The sequence below is a fragment of the Thunnus maccoyii genome, chromosome 1 (assembly GCF_910596095.1).
Source record: "Thunnus maccoyii chromosome 1, fThuMac1.1, whole genome shotgun sequence".
Classification (NCBI taxonomy): Eukaryota; Metazoa; Chordata; class Actinopteri; order Scombriformes; family Scombridae; genus Thunnus; species Thunnus maccoyii.
The window spans coordinates 20871214-20892745 of record NC_056533.1 but is presented as its reverse complement, the minus strand read 5'-3'; the positions used below and the strand labels follow the sequence as shown (position 1 = coordinate 20892745).

The 21532-nt window shown below is 39.1% G+C and overlaps 1 protein-coding gene across 2 annotated transcripts; it reads right to left on the bottom strand.

Annotated features, from left to right (window-relative positions):
* Positions 1–244: 244 nt before the first annotated feature.
* On the bottom strand, positions 245–21503 carry ap1g1 (adaptor related protein complex 1 subunit gamma 1). Of its 2 annotated transcripts, XM_042388177.1 has the most exons (24): positions 21405–21503; positions 14223–14426; positions 13972–14096; positions 13622–13763; positions 13320–13416; positions 12373–12449; positions 11940–11948; positions 10452–10547; positions 9930–10010; positions 9744–9842; positions 9606–9661; positions 9393–9506; positions 9138–9278; positions 8551–8605; positions 8275–8397; positions 8071–8160; positions 7801–7925; positions 7573–7677; positions 7282–7423; positions 6858–6984; positions 6266–6370; positions 5944–6104; positions 5209–5307; positions 245–5088 (listed from the first exon to the last, which is right to left on the bottom strand). In XM_042388177.1, the coding sequence occupies exons 2-24, from the start codon at positions 14421–14423 to the stop codon at positions 4987–4989; spliced, it is 2472 nt and encodes an 823-aa protein (XP_042244111.1). In that variant the 5' UTR covers positions 14424–14426; positions 21405–21503; the 3' UTR covers positions 245–4986. The 2 variants fall into 2 exon arrangements, with proteins under 2 accessions (XP_042244111.1, XP_042244190.1); XM_042388256.1 differs by lacking the exon at positions 11940–11948 and having other exon boundaries at positions 21405–21502.
* Positions 21504–21532: the final 29 nt, after the last annotated feature.

Sequence of the window (21532 nt, the reverse complement as noted above, 5' to 3'; positions counted from 1 at the left end):
GATTGAATGGCAGCAAGGTACTTCATCACAATGCAAAAACCATATAAAATCCATGATTATGACCATAAGTATGTCCTGTTCATTGATTTGCAACATTGTTCTCAAAGTTCTGTTACTACATTGGTATAAATGGTATTTTCTTAATTTTATATTGTCTCAGTGTATATTGTCATATTACCCGTCATTTTTCAATAGGTCAGCCTGTTGCACCACACCCCCAAACCAAGAAAACAAACTACCATAGTTCAACTAGATTTTTATTTGACTTTTTATTCGCTTGATCATTTTCTCCAACCCAAAGACAAGAATACACAGCATAAATTGAAAATATCCCATTTAATAGTTTACAACTTCTCATCTTTAATCATCATTTTATACTTTCAGTCTGACATTCACACTCACCTTGAAGCCAAGGAACCGAGATTCAGTTCAATATGACAATCTTGACTGGAAAAAGTGAACCTCATGCCTCCACCCTCCCCCCAAAAAAATCAGATACCACATTGTTTTACAGTCAGGACAGGCCTGGGGGGTTACAAATAAAGTTTGTTTTAAAATACAATGGGTGCATTTTTTTTTTCAATTCCACAGGGAAAGTGAACATGGTGGTAATCCAGATGCTCTTTCTTCCAAGCCCTTTCCACACTGAATTCACCTTAACAAAATTAAAAAAAAAAAAAAATAATAAAAAAAAAAATCAAATATCCAATTAATCCAAATGACTGATGTGCACTTTCATCACCCTCTCAAAAACAGTAACAGTATTGTGAGCACTATTCGAACAAACTCCTATTGTATATGTTAGTACTGACCCATGAAGGTGGTGTGACAGATTTATAATTTGAATTTTTCTTGCATTTCAAAAAAAGTCTCAGGTCAAGAGTAGAAATGACATTATTTACACTGGCTTTCACATGCAGCTCAGAAGCTGAAAGTTGAAATTGCAGCCAAAAATCATGTCCTATCTAAATAAAAGACATGTTGCACACCATCACTCTCCCAAGCATTAATATTTTCTCTCTCTGTCTCTCTCTCACACACACACGCACGCACACAAACACACAAACATACTATCACTTCAAACGCTGATCACACTGCTGTTTCTTTTCTTCCTTTTTAAGTTACAGTGTCCAAAGCACTTATGTTGGGTTCATTTCCATTTTGTACATTTAAAACTGCATGAATTACGGTATCATTGAGAGAACTGATCAAATGTGATTAACAAGGGTACATACTGGTTGAATAAGACAATACAAACAACATCAACAAAAACATTCAGGAATAGATGTATGAAACTTCCTTTCCCATCCCGTCAGCCTTCCGTTTTGCACAGCTCCCCCTTGTGGTTATTAGCTTGTGGAACAGACTTGTCCCAGGTTTGTGTTTGGATTGGTAAAGCAGCACCTCTATGCATGCAAAAATCAAATAAGCTATCCATTGCCTTCCTCCCTCATATCCTGCCGTGATTGACTGTCATGTGAGGTTTGATTTTTAAAGAGTGAGGGCTCAGATCAGTTTGACATGATGGGTTACAGCCCCACCTTTCACATGGGAGCCCCAAAGAGAAGAGCACCTGAACCAAACAAGAAAGCTGGAAGGTGTGCCATGCATGGGCAAATAACATCAGCGATAAGGGGATAAAAGCAAAGAAATGAAGGCAAAAGAGCGCCCTGTATTGTTCACACCTAATGAAGGACACAGCTGCTCCAATAAAAAAAATGTATTAGCTCTTATCCTGATACAACTCTATTCCAATTGTTACCAACTGGCCATAGTGGAGGGAAAAATCCCAGTGAGGTTAACAAACTTCCTTGGTGCGGCATTAGTTGTGGCCTTGTTTGGTTAAGATATGATTGTTCTAAAGGAACGTGATACATGGCAGACAAAAATCAGGCAAACATGAGAGCAAACACACCAATATCAAGGGGCATCATTTCACAAATCGATTTGTAGGTTGAACAGCATTTAATAGTCAATAATCTAGAGTGTAGGACTGAACTACAAATAAGGCCAGAGGGAAATGTTACATCTTGGTAAGAAATCTGCTCTACTTTGGGGGGTAGGGGGGCATGGCTACATGAGGCGATTGAGGGGCAGGTAAGCAGGTGAAGCAAGGTGCCACTTCTGCCGCTGTGCAGCGCTGTGCTTAGGTTTCTCAGTAGTACAGTACATCATTCAGACAACATCTGTTTTAGGACAGATTCAACCCTTATTTCAACATCTAAAAGGAACCCCAACGAGTAGCCTGCTGACTCACCAACTATCTTTGTAAAAGAAGTAAAAGATGACACATCCAATCATGACTGAAGTATGAAGAATAGTAAATCAAATGCAGCTCAATTGCATCCTTTTAAGATTGTTTTTTTTTGTACATATATGCATACAATTATACTTCCTAGCTAATCTTTTAATTCTTCATGTGGGTTTTTATTTAATTTGATCAGCTTTTGTTTGTTTTACAACTATATACAATGTACAGGCAGCAGATCATATATCTTTTACAATGAATAAGTGGTGATACAGGGAAGTCTTTAAAGACTGATGTTGACTAGATCTATTTAGACAATATACATTGTGAATAATTGGAATTTTTAGAAAATGGTATCTAAAAAAAGGATGAAAGATAGTACAAGAGACAAAATTGTAAAAGCCCTCAATATGTACAGAAAAAAAGCCAATATAGCATTTGTCAACAACAGAAAAAAGTTAAACTGAAATAATTTTCTCCATATACACATATCATAGCTCAAAAATATTTCCAAAGCTAATAGTCACTCTGATTTGGTCACAGAAGTTAGATAGTGAAGCATAGTGAAAAGAAGTATACAGCCTGATTGAACATCTGAGGATCTCAACACAGCATTGCAGGGCTGCTAAGCTTAGTAAGTAATGAGATGTACAAACTATCATTAGTTTCTTTCATGCAGATGCTCCCCTTGATTGCAATTTGTGACTAAACCAAGCTGTCGATCTACTGCCACTGAAAGTTAACAGAAAGAGAGAATATTGTGAGGTATTAAGGTTACTGTCCCCAACAGCATGGTCAGACTTCTGATTTAGAGAAGATGAGAGCCAAGAAATCATACTAACAGTCACCACAGAGCAGCCCGTCGCAGTACCTCACCGAGTGATCCAAACTCACACTTCAATGTTTGTTGACGGGGGGGGGGATCTTAATGATATTTTGAACATTATTAAGTCGAACATTTATACTTTTTAAAAACACTTTAAACCTTGATGCCAGCTTATGAAAAGGTTACATCTATTAGCTGCCATAATTTTTGAGATTTGCTTTGATTTAGGACTTGTTATTAGAAACAAGCATTTCAGGGTATTTTAGGAATAAAGAAAAGTCTTTAACACAACATAGGGAATGAGACCATCAGGATCATGTAGCTATAATTTGTGTTTTTTGTCAAAAATAAGAACAAAAGGATTTCGCTGTGGACATCCGGGGAAGACGGTACAAGTGGGTGACTGATTAACTCGTTACGATATACAGAAGTGAAAATTTAAAACTTATCAAATCAAGTGATAAACCATTTCAAATCCATCAGGACCGTTTCCCTCAGATTTAAAAAACACGATCAGCACACAAGCAGACTTACAAACGAAGCTCATACAGAACTCAATAGTTCAGGGGATTTTATCTAGCTAAGTCAGAAAGGCACATCACTTTGATATCAGGCATAAATAATTAAGTCAATTTACTGCAGAAATAAAACATACTTTCACAAAAATAGTGCCAATAAGATGGCCGTCTCCATCAAAGAAGACAGCCATGAAAAAGAAGACTTGAGGGGACAAAAAAAAAAAAAAAAAAAAAAGCATTCAGTGCATGTAACTACATTCATAACAAGCTTCATTTACATGTATGTGCATGGTGACTAAGTTCAACCAGGTTAAACAAATCTCAAATGTATCTAAATTGCAAGCTAGACTGTGAGGACACAGATGCAGGAAAGATTTAAACGCAATCAACTTGTCTTCAAATAAATTTCAGGCCTGGATTATATCCATCCTAATGAATCTATGAACATCCTCAAACTATGCAAAGCAATTTACTGTTGAATTTATTATACAGATCTAAAACTAAAGCTACAGATTAGATGGTTTTAGGAGAGCTGTGAGGGGAAAATCTGAGGACATTCTCTGAAACTAGCCACGTGCGATCAAACTGGGCATTGTGGATCTGTTTATGCTCGAAATCTTCTTTTACTTCCTATAGAAACATAGGACACGAAGGCCTACTACCAGAGCCAGAAATCCCCTCCGAACTTGAGTCAAGGTGTGATTGTGATCCTTACAATGCTCAAACATGCTTTAAGCAAATTAATGTAATTCAAAATAAATACAACTCTGACAAGTTATATCAATCATGATGTGGAGCGTCAAAAAAAGGAACCGTTGGAGAATTTATGACTGCATGAAATAGACCTTTCAAAGCTTTTTCTGCTGCCATCATAGGATTGAACGCCCAGGCCTTCATATAAAAAATGTAATGCCAAGCCAATCATAAATATCAATGGAGCAAAGTGTGTTAATTGAATAAAACTATAGTTTACTGCAGTGCTCATAGTGGGCAACACTTTTTTTTTCTCTACAGTGACTTGAGAGGTGGAGTGTACCACAGTGAATGGTGTGCATATGTGCTTTTGTGGGCGGTGATGGTGCTGGGCGGAGGGTATGTGTGGAAAAATAGTACTAAGAAAAGAGATCATGAAACAAATTAAGAAAGAAAAGACAAAGTTCATTGATTGATATGTTTTTCCCAATTATTCTGGTGATGTCAATAGTCAATAGGGTCTTCTCAACATCTGTATTATTCTCCTGTGTTAGATGTTCTGCTGTTTCCCATGCAACTCGAGGGCAGCGGTCTGCAGTGACGTCACAGGGGGATCCGTTGGAAGAAAGGAGGGAGGCGAAAGAAAAATCGTTTTCATAGTTCCATTGGTGGGGCTTTTTAAGAGCAACAGCAGCAGCTCATCACTGCCAGGACTGAGGGGGGAAGTTATTGACCTCAGCCAGGTCTTGCACAGGCGAGCCTTTGTGGGTGTACGTCAGCTTGATCCTCATTCGTAGCTGTTGCTGAAATTTTGTGAGGATTATCATGTTTATAAAAGAGTAAGTAATTGAAGTCTGCACGTGGCAGACTATGTGCAAAAAAAAAAAAAGTGATCAAACATAATTTGTAGAGGACAAACTCACCTTCTGTGGGTTGAGGACTCTGATTACCTGTGTGACAGTTCCCTGGTTGAGTGCTGGGACAACATTACTGCTAGGGGAGAGGAGCTGCAGCTGGAATGTCTAACAAACACATAAAAGACACTAGATTAGGTGAAAAATTTGGGGTCATTACAGAAGTATAAAATAGGGATGCTGTCATTGACCGGGTGCTAACCAAAACTGATGAATGTTAAAATGACTCAATTGCACAAATGTAGATAAATAAATGTCACTCAAACACTGCTCTTGTTCCTTGATCAAGCAGGGCTGCCGAATCTCCACAACCCTCCAGTCTGTGGCTTCTATTCTTGTCTAGTCAAACACAGACTCAAGATGGCGCCAGTGACAAAGGTGGAACTTGCAACACAGTCAAGCAGGCAGCATCTTTGGGCTGTCCAGTGAGATTTTAAGTTTTTTAACCTCTTTTTGTCTTATTTAAGCCAATTTGTTTAAATTAGACTGTAAACTAGTACTATGTGGCTTATAGATTGGCAGTGTTTTCAAGCTACAGATTCAAAATTTACATCCCACATACATATATGATGGCATTCTACATTATTAAATGTACAGTATAGTTGTGCAAGTGTGCATTGCTAGCTGTTAACATTATCAGATAATGACAAGAGGAAAAGAATGTTTTAAGATGTGCAAAATTTAACCCATTTAACCCGAGTGTTCTGGGCCAATGACTCTTAGCGCTAGATAATGCCTGCTTACCTTTGGTACTGCAGCCTGAAAAACGAAGTCTGTCATATCTGCCTCTGTTGAGTTGGAAGCATGGATGGTGATGACCGCAACGTTTGGATTGGGATTAGCTCTCTCAAATGTGAAGTCTATTTTCAGACCATTCTTGTTGTATGCCGTCATAGGAGGAATACCTATGTGGAGATTTTAGAGCAGACCATCACAAGATTTAGACATGAGATAACCAACATCACATGGAATGCGTCATGGTAATAACCAAGCACTTTAATACGTAAGGATGATACCACAAACTACATTTGGGAGTGGATGGTCAAGAGGAACAACAGGCTCTCACCTGCAGATGCAATGTCATTAAACAAGGGCTGTGAGGAGAGGCCATCCAGGAGGAAAGAGGGTTGGGAAGCGGGCACGGAGGGAGCGGGAGCAGGGGCCGGACCGCCTGGGAGGGGGAAAGTAACACACCAGGGTTTAAACTGCTATCAACTTAGCATATCTTGTCATTGTCAGCATTCGACAAAACCATTTTCCACACCTTGTATTATTCTATGGGCTTAAAATACTAGTAAATACTTTCACCTCATTAAAAGTTGTCACTACACTGTTGATATTGGAGATTCAACAGGATGAACAAAGTGGAGCAACTTTATAGGATTCTATGGTCATGTTAAATTATCTCTGCAATTGATATAAATACAGTTTCTGGTACAGTGGGCAGGAAGTCACCACCAATGTCTAGCAAATTAAAGTAATTTTATGGTAACCCAAGTTCACTTTTTAATACAAAAACAGGAAGTGTGAGCACTATTTTAATGCTGAACAGGAGCAGACACAGGTTTGACAACACATTCACTCTGGTGGCAAACAGGTTTATATCAGGTCTTTGTTTGCTCTAAAAGGGGTCATGAGCTTCATACAGAATATCCTACCGCTTAGTGAGAGGTCACCCAGTAGATCCAGCAGCTCTCCTCCTGCTGAGGCCGGCTTGGTGGGCATTGTGGTCTGGATTACTGGCACCACATCATTACCACCCAGCAGGTCTAATAAACAATTAGCCTAGAGGACAACACAGAGATGATAAAATGTGTGCAATATATATATGTGGACCATATTAAAATAGCAATAAAACTACATTTAGAAAAAATTCTGCCACTTTATTTTACAATCATTACAAAAAAATCTATATTGTCGAAGACAACTTAATCACGTCAACTTTTTTTTTCAATTTTTGCATAAGAACATTAGATCTTATAGTGGGAGAGGGTACTCTGTTAACTGGTTATCTAGTTATTGAATTCAATGATTGTATGTCATTTAATTTCTTCTTAATAAAGTAATTAAAACTGCCCTCACCTGGTTGGCTGGCTGGGTGACAGGGGGTGGATGTTTTGGTTCCACAACAGAGGGCTCTGTCTCTCCATTGGTCTGCACAATCTCTGTGGGACCATTAGTGGCGGTTTTCTCCATAATGGGCATTCGCTCTAGGAGAGCTGGCCTAAGGTGGGGGAACAAAAAAGGGATAAGGATGGACACACAAGATCTGCCAAACTCAACCCCTGGAGGATTTTCCGTCTCTGCTAACTGGTACAATGTAGTTGTGATGGATGTGACAGCAATTTCTGGAAGATAATAATGCTGTCTCACCTCATGTGGTCGTATTTCTTGAAAAGCGCATTGTACTCCACGGCTCTCTGCTGCAGCTCCACATCGATGCTACTGCCATATATCGAAACCACCTTCTTGATTCGGCTAAAACAAAAATGTCACAGGTTAGCAAAGAGGATAAAAATTTATGTTTAATGATCTTAATTACCTTAGCATGCACATGTTAAGCTTAAAACCATAGGATAGATGTAAAAGGCCATTACTCACTTAACGCTGCTGAAGCGAGTAGACAGCTTCATGATGGCAGTCAGAGAGTAACCCCGAGTTACAGGGGTGGATAGATTGGACACCAGGAGCCCTTCCAGCACATCCAGAACTTCATCCTCAGTCACCTTGATTCAAAAAGAGTAAATGAAAAGCACATAAACCTCTGATGACCAGGTGTTTGATTCAAGTTTGAGGTTTGTGCCTCGCATGGTTTTCAGTTTTGTGTGTGTGTGTGTGTGTGTGTGATGTTTGGGATTCTTCCGGGTGTACCTGGATGGGCTCCTCCTCTTCACACTGTCCAGAAACAAGCAGGTCCCCATACTCTCCTATGCACCATGACGCCACCTGAACCAGAGGTTGCTACAGAACACAGAGAAACACAAGTCCACCTCTTATACACAAACAAGTACATTCAATAGTGAAATCTATGTCTGCACACTTCAAAGATGTAATCATCACCGGAACTGCTCTGACCTGTGAGATGTCATCCAGCAGGGCTTTGTAAAGTCTCTGTACTGTGTAGGCATGCATCTCCACACTGTTAGTGATGAGCTGGATGAGGTTGGGAACAGAATCGTCTCGCACGTAACTCCCTGCCTGTAAGGATGAGCAGAGATGTCAATGGTTTTGAGTAGGTTAACAGGAAATCTGATTTGATGAAATTATCATTTATAGCACACAGGGAAGTCCTATTATTATTACTGTACCTCTAAGAATCAAAACCAACCAATAATCACGTAATATACGTACTGTTGTCAGGACTCTCATGATGGTGTCTATATGCCATCTTTTCGAAGGGGCATACCTGTAACAGAGGATATAATGATTGTTGCTGGTTTAGGACTGAAGGAGGAAGAGGAACATGTTAAGTTGTCTAAACTCATTACATCCAGAAGACAAATGCTGTCAGAAAATAAATGGTGTCAGCATAGTCTTTCAGACGATGGATCACTCATTTTCTCATCATACAGCATTTCCTTCAATGTTAGCCGTCCTGTCCACTGTGGGACCACAAACTTTCAGTATGATGCATTTCGGTATGTTGTATACTGTATTCTGTGAAACAACATGTTGATTTTCTTCCTTCTTCGGACATTACTGAGATTCAGTCTGCACGTATCTGAACTAAGTTATGCTTAAATTATTACACTACTTCCAACAAGTTCTATCAACCTTCATTATTCTGTTTGAAGCACTAACAAAAGGAAAATGAAAAGGAGAAAATTGCTTTTGCACTCTTGCACATAACAAGGTCACACAGGATGCGTTATCAAATCTGTACCAAAAAGCTGAGTCCAGCTGTAATATGTAGGGAAGTCTGTGTGTCAGTGTCATACTTCTCTGCAGCTAGGAAGACTCCTGATGCGCAGTCTGCTTTGAATTCCGGGTCACAGGAGTCCAGGAAGTAGAGCAGCTCTTTCATCATGCCTCGAATGTTGTTGCCGTTCACCAGGGCGAAGCTCAGCTCCATTGCACGTCTACACAGCAATCAAAAGCAGATTAACAACAGAAAGCACCAGGATATATAAAAAGAAACTTAAAATTGAAATTGAATGTAATCTATGCAAAAGCCCTAGAAATCCCTGTCTCACCTCTTGATGGACACATCCAGGTCTTTTAAACAGTCCACAATGGTGCTCCGATGCCTCTGCACTGCATTGTGGTCTGTCTGTACTGTCTTTAGTAGAGATGTCAATGCCACATATCTGGAATGGTGAGTTTAATAAAAAACATATAATCATCAGGAATTAATGTGTACATTTTTTATCTGCCCAGGTCTTGAGTACTGTAAATGAATGAATTACCTTATATTTTTGTCATTGTTAAGGAGGAAGCGACCTAGTATGTTGATGGCCAAGACCTGTGACAGAAAATGCATTTAGGCAGGAAAAACAACAACAACAATGCTGTTACAATGTTTTCCTTTAAATAAATTAGCTCACCCTCAGTCCACTTTCAGACTTGATGTCCATTATAGTCAGTACAGTCTCGTACAGGATTGCATTGCCTACATTTTTACTTGTCTCTGTGTTCGTTGCAACCTGTAAGTACATATACCATGCGTCTGTCAGAATAATACTCAATCCAAGAGCCTCTGGGTGAAAGTAGTGTTAATGTTTCATTCCAACCTGTGCAAGAATGTCATTCATCGCTTCACTGGAGTCATCATCGCTCTTTCCTAAAATTCGCAGTAGTCTCAATATCCGCACCTACGAAAAAGAAAGAGGCAGTCCTGTCAGTCTACATGACAAGCAGGATGTACTTAATTGATTCCTGCAGATGAATTCTGGTTTCTGCCATCATTCATTTTCCACAGCAACAACATTGTCTGCTGTAGCTGTAGGGGTGCCATTCCATGCTTCAATCGTTTGCAGTTTGTTCAATTAAAGTCCCTGTTCAATTAAAATTTGTCTACACCTACAGTACCAGTCAAATGTTTGGACACACTTTCTCATTCCCTTGACTGGTCCTGTATATTCAACACTTGTACATGTTGCCTTTTCTGTCAAACTGAAACACAGCTGATGTTGTGCCTACATCATAACTTCTAGTCACAGTTGTTTGTAGCATGGTACAGCATAAGCATCAGGCAAACTGAAAATCCACAATTATAGTAGAGGGCACTTGAAATAAGTGAGGGGGAGATTTACCTGCAGGAACGGGTCGCTTATGCCTGACACATCATGCTCAGGAGAGTATCCAGACATGATTAGGTTCTTCAGGATTCTCACCAACTGTGGAACCAGCTACAAAAAGACCAACAATAAAAGAGAAAAGAAGAGGTGTCACAATATTTTGTGTTGATCTGACAAACCTTCTACTTTTTCCTCATCAACATATTTCATTCACTTTCAAATTTCATAATTTCTCATTTACATTGGCAGCCAGGCAAACTCATAACAAGAGCAAAGGGATAAGGATTAATAATTTGTTATTGAGGTAGAGTAATATGGTTTTTTGCGGTTGATTGTACAAAAATATTAGGTTAGAGGATTTTGCTTTGAAAGAATTAAAGAATGAGCATACACACTTTGGTGACCATGGCTTAATAATCAGATATATTCAAGACTAGAGTTTGATTCAATTCTAAAAGAAAATTAATTTATACAACAATTTATTTCCTAACCTGACTTAGTTTCAGTCTCCCAATCTCGCTCTCTTCTAAAACAGTTAAACGTAACCTTTCAAGAACTATTGAACGTTTTGGGAAACAGTTTGCCGTCTTTCCAGAGTTAAATGGAAAATTGGTATAATTTTAATTTCTTTGCAATCAGTACAGAGATAGATCTGGGATGTTTAGGCTACCTTAGCACAAAGACTGGCAGCAGAGGAAACTGATAGCACAGTTCTTGGCGACTCTCGGGATGTATTGGTGACTAGCATGCTGACTTACAAGATTCGGCATGTAAATAAAACAGCTTTGGAGTTGTTAGGTGTATTTTTTCCCTTTTGTTTCTGTTTCTTCCTGCTTACAGTCTTTCTGGCAAGACAAAACACATTCCAGACCAATCACTGAACAGAGTGCACAGTAGTCATAAAATTGATATAAATCTTGTCCTCTAACTGTGGGTATGATGACAATCAACCCAAAATGACAGAGTGTTCTCTGAAAAAACAAAAAGAAATCTAAACCTTTGACCTTCTCTTAGTCTTAACACGACATCCTAGCACTATATTGCTAAACTCAAGGGTCTTTTAACTTTTGTTAAAGACAGAAAACCACCGCAGACAGTTACTAACATGACAAATAATCCTCTAACAGTGACACATATACAGTGGAAATCATCTGTTCCTGGTGACAAAACCTGTAGCAATCATGTGAAATCACCCGACCGTATTTAAATAAACAGTGATCAAATGAGTTAGGTAAATAATGACACTTAAAAACAATCGTGAGAAATGTGTCTGACAAATGGACCAAAACAATTTTTTTGCAATATTCAAAACACTGACATAGTAATGATCACCATACAAGTTAAAGAAAGATATTAAATAAAGAAATTAAAATTATATATTTAAAAAACAAAACAAAACACAACATGACATTACTTGACACAAATTTGGTTACATCTGAGGTGACTGTGAAGTGATTACTATTTACAGCATGCACCAGCTATGAGATCAGAATGTACTCTTACCTTCTCATTCTAACACAATGCAGGAATTGTAACAAAGACAAATGACAGAAAAAATATGAGGTAGATGTTAGGGAGGGGAAACTGGAAATCATTCACTTTCAGAGAGCTCAAAATAATGTTTTAGATCATGAGTATGACGGGTGGTGCTTTTGGCACACTTTTGTAACACCTAGAGAAGGAGAGGTACAGCAGCAGTTGAAATACAAGAGAAAAAGACAGCGGTAGGAGATAAAAAGACTGAGACATTCTTTGAATGTAAAATAAACCTGTAGCGCAATCCAAATCCAAGCCTCAAAAAGTTTCAAGTGTTTTTCTAGCTTAGCTGTACCAGAAGGAAATGTGTACGCAAAGGGAGAATGAAATGTGACATGAGCTTAAGACAAATGCAAAGTCATTTCTTCAAAAGGTACTTGAGGTAAGAGTATGTTTGTACCTTTCTGAAGTGGGCCAACATGTCAGGACTTCTTTCACACATCTCAGTGAGGAGGACAACTGATGTATGCAGAACACCTGGGGGAATAGACAAGGTTAAGGTCATTCGTTTTGAAGTAATATGTTGACAGGAGTATGTCTACTTTGCTACGGGGGATTCAGACCTAAAACAGTAACGTGTTAAAAAACAAACACACACACAAAGGACTATTGTTGATGAGTGCCAGTGCTTTAAGGCACCGGTGGTTTAGTGGAATATAATTCAGGAGAACTAGTTTGAATAATAGATCCATGAGTATGAAGGCATATCATGGCCAAAACCCTGTACAGCAGTTTATAAGCACGAGACAGGATTTTGCAACTCTGAAAAGTTATCAAAGTGACAATTATTGTATCATCTGTATCAACAATAGCGAGGTAAACAGTAGTAGCTGTAACCCTTCACATTATAAAGTAATCTGTCAGGAATGCAAGCTTGCATCCATTTGATTGGTCACGACAGTGTGTTTGATGTTGTGTTACATTTTGGCAAAAGATGAAACTCAAGATTTTTGCACCTTCAAGGTTGCATATTTGTGCATCTTATTGCCATTCTCCATTTACAGTATACATTATTCAGTGGCAAACGATAATAATCAAATTCTCTTGTCTGTGGCCATATTACATTGCCATACAATGTCACGATCAGGTTATTTTAGCAATTTTCCTAAAATTGCCTGTGACATATCTTTTAGGGGGGGGTAGACACACAAGCCACAGAGTTTATGACAGACTCATTAATTCCACTCTCCTCTGCAAAGGACACCACTCAAAAGGACATGAGCTGCCCAGCTGTTCACAGCAAAGCACAGTGAGTGGCAGGAAATAGGACAAAGTCTGCATTTGTGTAGGACAAGCATACTTCCCTACAAGCCAGCAACTGCATCCTGACAAACCGTTTACACTTACCGTGGTTCTTCTCGCTCAGCAGGTTTTTTGTGGCTGGAAGGAACATTTCCATAAGTTCTGGGACCTTCCTGATGACATGAACTGCACACAACGCCGCCTGTCAAATATTTAGATATAATACACACAGTGAAAAACGGTCCGATCTTAAACACAGTCTTTCACTTCAGGATGTTAAGTGTAACTGTTCAGCAAACATGCCTGTATTTCATTCAACCACAAATATTTGATTCTTCAAATATTCACATAAATGTCAATCATTTGCTCCTTTGTCTTGAAGTTAATTATAACAACAGTTGGCTTACTTTTTTCCTCAAGTAGGAGTTGGATGTTTTGAGCAGCTTCTCTACCTCCCCAGCCAGGTCACGACACATTTCTGAGGAACCCATGCAGCCCAAAGTGCACAATGCCAGCCCCTGGACGTATTGTGTGCTGTGATTCAAGTCACTGGGGTGGGACAAATGAGATGAATTAGCCATGGAAACACACAAGTATACAAACACGACAGAACTTTGAATACTACAATACATACTGATACTAAAAGGGATTGAGAAAGGCTTGAGGAAACATTTAGTAAGAAGCAGGCATGAAAAAGCAAAAAAAAAGAACAGAATTATATTAAATATGTACAGTGAGGCTCTTTCCCTCGACTTACTTTTTAATGCAATTTGTCATTAGTAGGTGGACGTCCTGCCTCTCATCCAACAGCAGCATAGCTCCCAAATAACCTATTCGTTTGTCAGTGAATTTCTGGGACGCAATCAACTTCAGGCACTCCAGCTGGAAAACAAGTCATCATGTCAAAAAGCTGTTCAAAATTTGCACTTATAATGTTACTGGAAATCTAAAAAGCCTCCATTCATTTTGCCCTCCCAGTCATCCTCCAACCACCACCGCCCAACTTACCTGCCCAAAGTGTGCTGGGTAGCCTAACATGTGCATATAAAGTAGCTTAGCCACATTTCTGCAACGGTATGTATTGTCTTCCTCTCTAAAGGACGAGCGGATAGCAGCGCACTCTTTCTGGATCATCTCACGCTCCTCTGCCTGGGTCCGTGCTGTCCGGATAGTCCGGATCAGCTCCCGCAGTCTAATCGGAGCTGGCATTCTCTGGAAAACAAAGAAAAGCAAACAGGTTAGCACTAGACCACACTAAAGCAGATAAGGTACACTTCTAATCAATTCACAGTTGAGGAAAAACAAAACTCTTCACACTGCAGCATCTTATATAACATAACCTACACCTATGTCAGCTTGGATTGGAATTACTAATGTGTTTTGGAGTTCTGAAGTCACCGCAGAGCATGTAAACACACCCTCTGATCTTCAGCCTTAACCCAGTTTCTCCCATTAACCTGGTTTCTTGTGTGCATGTAAACACACTCACTGAAATTATCCAGAAAGACAGACTGCACTCAGGGTAGGTGGAAAGTGTGGGGGTAAACAGACCGACTCCTAAAACACTTTTAGCCAATGATATGATGAATATTTGACTGAAAGAGGCTGCTGCAAACAGATGACTATTACATTTAGAGCTGCATTTCTTTAAGAGTATTAAAAGTGCAGAGGGAAAGGAGAGTGGCAGGTGAAATTCCATTCCCTTGTGGAGAGCACACAAGCTTTAAACCACAGGAAGAGGTTTAAATATTTATAAGAAGTGCATGCTTAGTTGTGAGCATAAATTTTTTTATGTTTATACTGTATGTACCAACACCCAAAATAATACCATTAACCCAAAAACCCCAAACACATCCAGCAGTCACTACGCTTGCTTCTTCAAAACAGGCAAGACAGGTAAGGTGATTCACAGATTTTAAAATAAACTCCTCAATGAACTCTTCTATAAAATGAAACATATCAGTTAGGAAGCCAAACTAGCTTTGACAAACCATAATTGAGATCTCATGAAGACTACGAGGCGATTAGCAATAGAAGATTTTATAGGGAACAATAAAACAGTCGGAACGTCACAAATTTAAGTTATATGATGAAAATATAATGTGAATGTAGATTCTGGCATGCAGGTTCTCAGGTGTTTCACTTAAATAAGGACCACAGATTTCTACACAATCCATCATCACACTTTCAACTCTAAAAACAAACTGCCTTAAAAAATCTTTTAATGTGATAAATTAGTAGATGACATTGTTCTGATACACAACGCATCTCATGAATAATGTAATTCTTAATGTGAGACTGCATTGATGAGTGCTTTATAAAAGCATGTCTATAAAGGCAGTTGCTAGCTGGTTTCAGAAAGATGGTTAGAAGTCACAGTCTGCCCGTGAGGCCCTTTCACAAATGGAACCAGTAAAATTGCTTGGTATTATTATCCACGTAAGGTAGAGGATTAGGGTTATCACACAACACGGTAGATTATACATTTTTTTTTCCTGGACAATAATTACACCACAGAAGACGTGCTGTGGATTCTGACACAAGCTGCGTTAGTGATGGATTTTTAAATTTATTTAGTAGATTATTTATCCCACCTGGCTATATTTGTGTCGTAAACGGGAGATTAGAGGGTTTATTAGGTTGTTGCTTTTTTCCACTATGGTTTTCAATGACACTAACAGGTGACACTTTGTTGCTCTGTTAAGCTGTCATACCTACAAAATGTGTAGTAAGCATTTGACTTATCCAGTAATGTTACTACTACTGTTCACTAGAACTCTGCATTAACACTTATGGAAATCTTACAAGGTCCTGAGCTGGCTTATTGCCAGAGTGCCTCACATGGAAAACCAACTCCAGCTCCTGTTCCTACATGACACCAGCTCTGAATATTGCCTGAGCGTTCATAGATGAAGGTGACTAATGCAGAATGAGCCTTAAATTAACCTAAAATCAACTTTAAATCTGTCTTGGACATAACTGGTTGGCTAAGACTCTTCTTTTTAGACCTGTGGGCGTAATACTTTCATCTAAATGGCTAAAGAGGAAAACTCCCTACCTTTTCTTATCACTGACTATTGCTGACGAGATCAAATGAAATTCTTTGAAACTATGCCAGTCTGCTGAGAGAAATAAGGATCTAGACACAGAGGGAATGAGGACATCCTTTGTTGCATAAGGTGGTGATTTGTAGAGAATCTAAGAATTCACTGTATGCACACTGGAATGGGGAGGGAGTCAGGCAAGGCGTCACTTTAATAAAGCCAAAGATCTACTGTCCGTCTTAATACCATTTATATTACCTGAGCTGAATGGACCCAGTGTTGAACTAGGCAAGAGGCTCCCTGCCTCTTGCTGTGCTTATAATCAAATGTGTACACATTAAAGAAGGTAAATCCAGCCTCTGCTGAGAGCTGAATTACGGTTCCTCATTCTTGCAGAAAAGCGGCACGTTCTTAGACAATCAGAGAAAACTTGTTTTTTTACTATCCCTTACTGTTATTACTGTTACTAGGGGTGTAACGGTATGTGTATTCCCAAAGTGTACGTGTAGTCCCAAACCATCACGGTACGGATGTTAAAGTTCAATTCATGCAGTTGTACGGAGAATATACTCCATGACCCAAACAATTACTGTCAAAATAGTTTAATAATCCACTTAATCCGACATGTAGATCAATAATTCTAGAGTGCGTGTTTCACCTGGAACATTTTGGCAGCGCACCACTAGCATGCTCATTGGTGTATGTTAGCCAGCTTAGCCAAGGTAGCTTGGTTACCCTCGTTACACTAATGTTGCCGCTGTCAGTATGACAAACAGGAGACCCATAACGTTGACCGAGTGCAACACTTATTAAAATATGCTCTGTCATCTATGTAGTGAAACGTCTCCCTCCCCTCTCTATGACAGTCGGCTTTTCACTCTGCCTTTAAGTGAAGCCGTTCAGGACAACTATAAACACATATGATTTCTTACGACGTGCTGTCAGACAGCACATCGCCAGTTCTGAGAGAGAAAAATGTTAATAAGTATTAAAGTAAAAGTAGTAGTTTGGTCCCTCTGACTGATTTTTCTTTATTAATTAGGAAGTCCCTTGAGATTGAAATCTCTTTTCCAGGGGGGACCTGGCCAAGATAGCACACCAGTTACAGTTTAAGTAGAAATAAAACACAACAGATAGGGAATATTAACATCAAACACACAAGGAAGAGACTGAGTCCAGCTCAAATAAGGCAGTTGCAATTCTCAGTTACACGAACTTTTAACATGGCTTTAAAAATGCTCCATATATTATATATGTTATTACATATGACATCATTAGATAATAAATACTAAAGCATCAGTGTGTGAGCAGCATTTTTCTGTTGTAGTTGATGGAGGTGGAGCTAATTTCAGCTACTTTATATACAGTTAGACCATAAATCAGCATAAAACAGTTGTCAGCAGGTGTCCTGACTCCCTGCAGGACACAAAAAGGTTGTTTTCTTTTTCCACTGCGGCAAAACTAAACTGTTTCAGTAATAGTTTTGGCCATCACCCATTGTTGTTAAACATAAATACCAAAATGTTATTTTCCACCTTTCTTTTTTTTCCTGCTATACCGAAATCATACCGAACTGTGACCCCAAATCTGAGGTACATACCAAACTGTGAATTTTGTGTACTGTTACCATTATTTTCACTGCTAAAACTAGTTAAGCAGCAACAGCCAACGTTCACTCACCAAGGTCATGTTTACTATAAATGAAAAAAGGGAAAGTTTTGCTCTATAGCTAAAGTTAAAAGAGTTTTCCACTGCAATAGCATTGCACTTCTATAACATCGTGGGTCTCATGATACACAGTTTGCAGAGCTCATCGCAGGCACACCATACATGACAAAAACTAGTTTTGTAGACATTGCATTTTTACGCAGGTATCTCAGAGTGATTATCCCCCAGTACCTTCAAAGTTCTCCAAACCCTTAACAACTTGACTGACACTACAGGTCATTTGGAAAAAAAAAAAAAAGTAATCTGACACAACTAAGCTAGCATCATCAACATGAATCAGGAATTATGCAAAATAAATTTCTTTCCCCCAAAGACATTTTGATACAAAATTATGAGGTAGACAGATGCTTTGAATACAGAACACACCTTTCCAATATGGGAGTGATTTACACGTACTGTTAAATGTTCATAACAAGCTTTTCCTCTCATGAGATTTGTAGAGCCAGCCTAGATTAGCTTTCAGAGCCTGACAACCAGCAACAGGCAAAAAGCTTGCCACACCTCCCTTTTACCACAGGGAGCAGTCAACCTGTCGAGTCTGATACATCATACTGGAAGTATAAAGAGATAAAACACAGTTTTAAATGGTTTTACATTAGATTATTGAAAGTAGAAATGTAATATTCACTGCTACCTTCTTTGTTGGGGAAAAGCTGCACAGTTAAATTAGACAAAAGGATCATCATACAGCTCCAAGAAGACAAATATACAGAGTCACCACTGGGGAGAAGCATTTTCCCTACTCAATTTGCCAGGATGTTGTAACCTGCACTTTGTCTCTTTATTTTCTCTCTAAGCGCAGCTATGCGCTCAGATGTTAAAAATGAAATACTAACAAAGCACAACTCTTTTCCTTCTTATATCGCCAACTCTAAGTCATCAGCTCTACATAGCTACAAATAAGTGACAGTATCACTGTAAAACACTACAAGGAAGAGAAAATATGCAATAGTACAAATAAAAAACAAAATTGATTTTGTGTCAGATAGTACATGTTTTACATTTATGCCATGCTTGGCTGCTTCCTGAATGCAAAGTCACATTGAGTCCTGCATCTTAGTAGACAACATGAATTTGACAGTCAAAATATTATAACCAGTGTTTCATATGTATATATACACAATTTTAATGGAGTTGCCCCCACTTTTATGGTTTGTCAGATCTTTGAATTCACCATTTCTTCTATTCACACGTCTGTGTTGGACCACAGATCGAAAAGTCTGTCAGACTGTTACATTCATGTGCAAATGTCAGTTAGCTGGTGAATACAACACTGTTTGCAGCCATTCCACCTCCTACAAAGGCCTGTTACCATAAGTAAATACTCAGTCTGTGGGAAACTGTAAATATGTATGAAATTACTTGACTTGCATGTTCACAGTGTAGTGGTCAACAGAGAGCCATTACGGGGCTCAAGTCTAACTAACTGGCAATCATCTTAATAGCCGAGCCGGGTCAACAGATCTCACACCAACAATTAAGGATGCCTTCATGGAGGTCCAATGACGAACTGGTTGTGTTCAAACAAGGGTTAATGCCTCAGCTCAAGCATTCTTCATCTTTTCTTTCCTCGTAAGCTACAGTTGTTGCTTCCAGTTGCCTCAGTTAACCTAGACACATAGTTAAGTATTCGGCTTTGTTAGATTGCAAACCAGCCAGTAGGCAAAGCTAGTAAAGCAACCAACACTAACGTTAAAACACTAACTAATGCTAGTTCCTACAGTACTTTCTCTGCCCCTGGCTTTGTGACGTAGTTGTTACTGTGAGGTGGTGAAGAATAATTTAAAAATCTAGGAGCAACTGTGCATGACAGATGTATTACCAAGACAGTGGCAATGCTCACTACATACTATTAAGCAAATTGTCTATATTGAGCGCAAAAATATAGAATAAGGCACAGAACTAAACCATAAATATTCCATATCATTGAGACACTGTGCTACTCTTTTGATACCTCAGTTTATTCGAGAACAGCGTTACTGTTTCTGCTGCGCTTGAGACAAACCCATGAGGTTTCGGTTTACGATATAGGAGACTGAGTTGTAGACACAGTGACAGTGCCTGGTGTGAGTGTGTTGCTATACTGTGCGATTAATAATGACTCACCCTTCTGTAAAATAAAGTTCTACTTGATGCTCAAGTAAGTATGCAGTCACAAAGTTAGTCACCACACTCACTGCCAACAGAGCTAAAGGTTGAGTGGTTTCATTAAGGTCACTGCTGTCTTATTTGAAGCATAACATCATGCAGCCTTTATGTTATGAAACTGCATGAATTCATAAGGGAAACTTGACAGTGGTTCAGACCCAAATTGGGTTTATGAAATGACAGTTATTTAATATTCCACATATACCTGCAGCTACTTAAAAAAGAGTCTAACAAAGATGTACGGGACTCACCCATACTGTACGTCACGCTTATTTGCCACTTCCTACTTACAGCTGACTTCTTTAACGTTAACCCACAAATTGTTATTTGACAACAACGGCTTTTCCTCACATGGCGCATTATTAAAAAGGGGTGTACCTAATATTAATTCGTTTCAATAAACACGTTGTCAACACCACACAATTAACTTCAGCAACTGGAACAAAAAAAGTCCACGTCCTTAACACACTGAGCTAGCTATCGTTAGCTTCCCAGGTTATCCAAATGCTACCTTAATTTGCGAATGAAATGTACACAAACTGTCACATGTGAGGAAAGTCTGATATCATTACTTAACTTGGAGCCAAACATCAAATTTCCAATATTACTTACTAACGCGAATTACACCTATCAAAAGTCAGCTAACAACGAGCTAACACTACTACACTAGTATTTTCAGAGAAAGGGCAACATATTAAGCTGCCAACACAGCAGCAGCTGGCTGACATTATATTTCATTAAATGAAGGGTTTACATTAACAGCATTAGGAGGGATATTGTCGAACTGAAACGAGAGGCCATTACAGGCTTGGGCAAGACACCTGAACCTGATCGCCGATTGATCAGGACATGATGCAGTTTAGGCCTCCTTGAAGCATTTGGATTATCAAGCTAGCAAGTCCTCTGTGGCTCGTATGTTCCCCTGTTAACGTTACCTAATCCTAATACTATCTCAACTACAAGGTAAACGGTGGTTACATTAGCTAGACGAAAAAACGAATTTGGCATTAAGGAAGTGTCATGATGATAATGAGTTAGAGGACAATAAATGGCTACTGAGCTTCACATCCCTAGCCCAGCAGGTAGTTAGCCATCTATGAGGCTATGCTACCTTAGCTGCTGACAGGCACAACCCCGGTGCTGAGGGCTGCGACTTCCTACCACAGTGACACTTGTCAACGCAGATACAACACAAACTACTGACGATTACTCAAACGTCACGCCAATTTCATTTATTTCTGCCGACATAGTATTCTTAGGATATACTTACTAGCCGTAATGATGCCAGAAAATGACTGGAATCGTCTCTATTAGCAATGGAGGGAGGAACACACTAGACATGCAAAATGGTGGCTACTCCAGCCTCAGCACTACCGCAGGCGGAGGGTTACACAGACA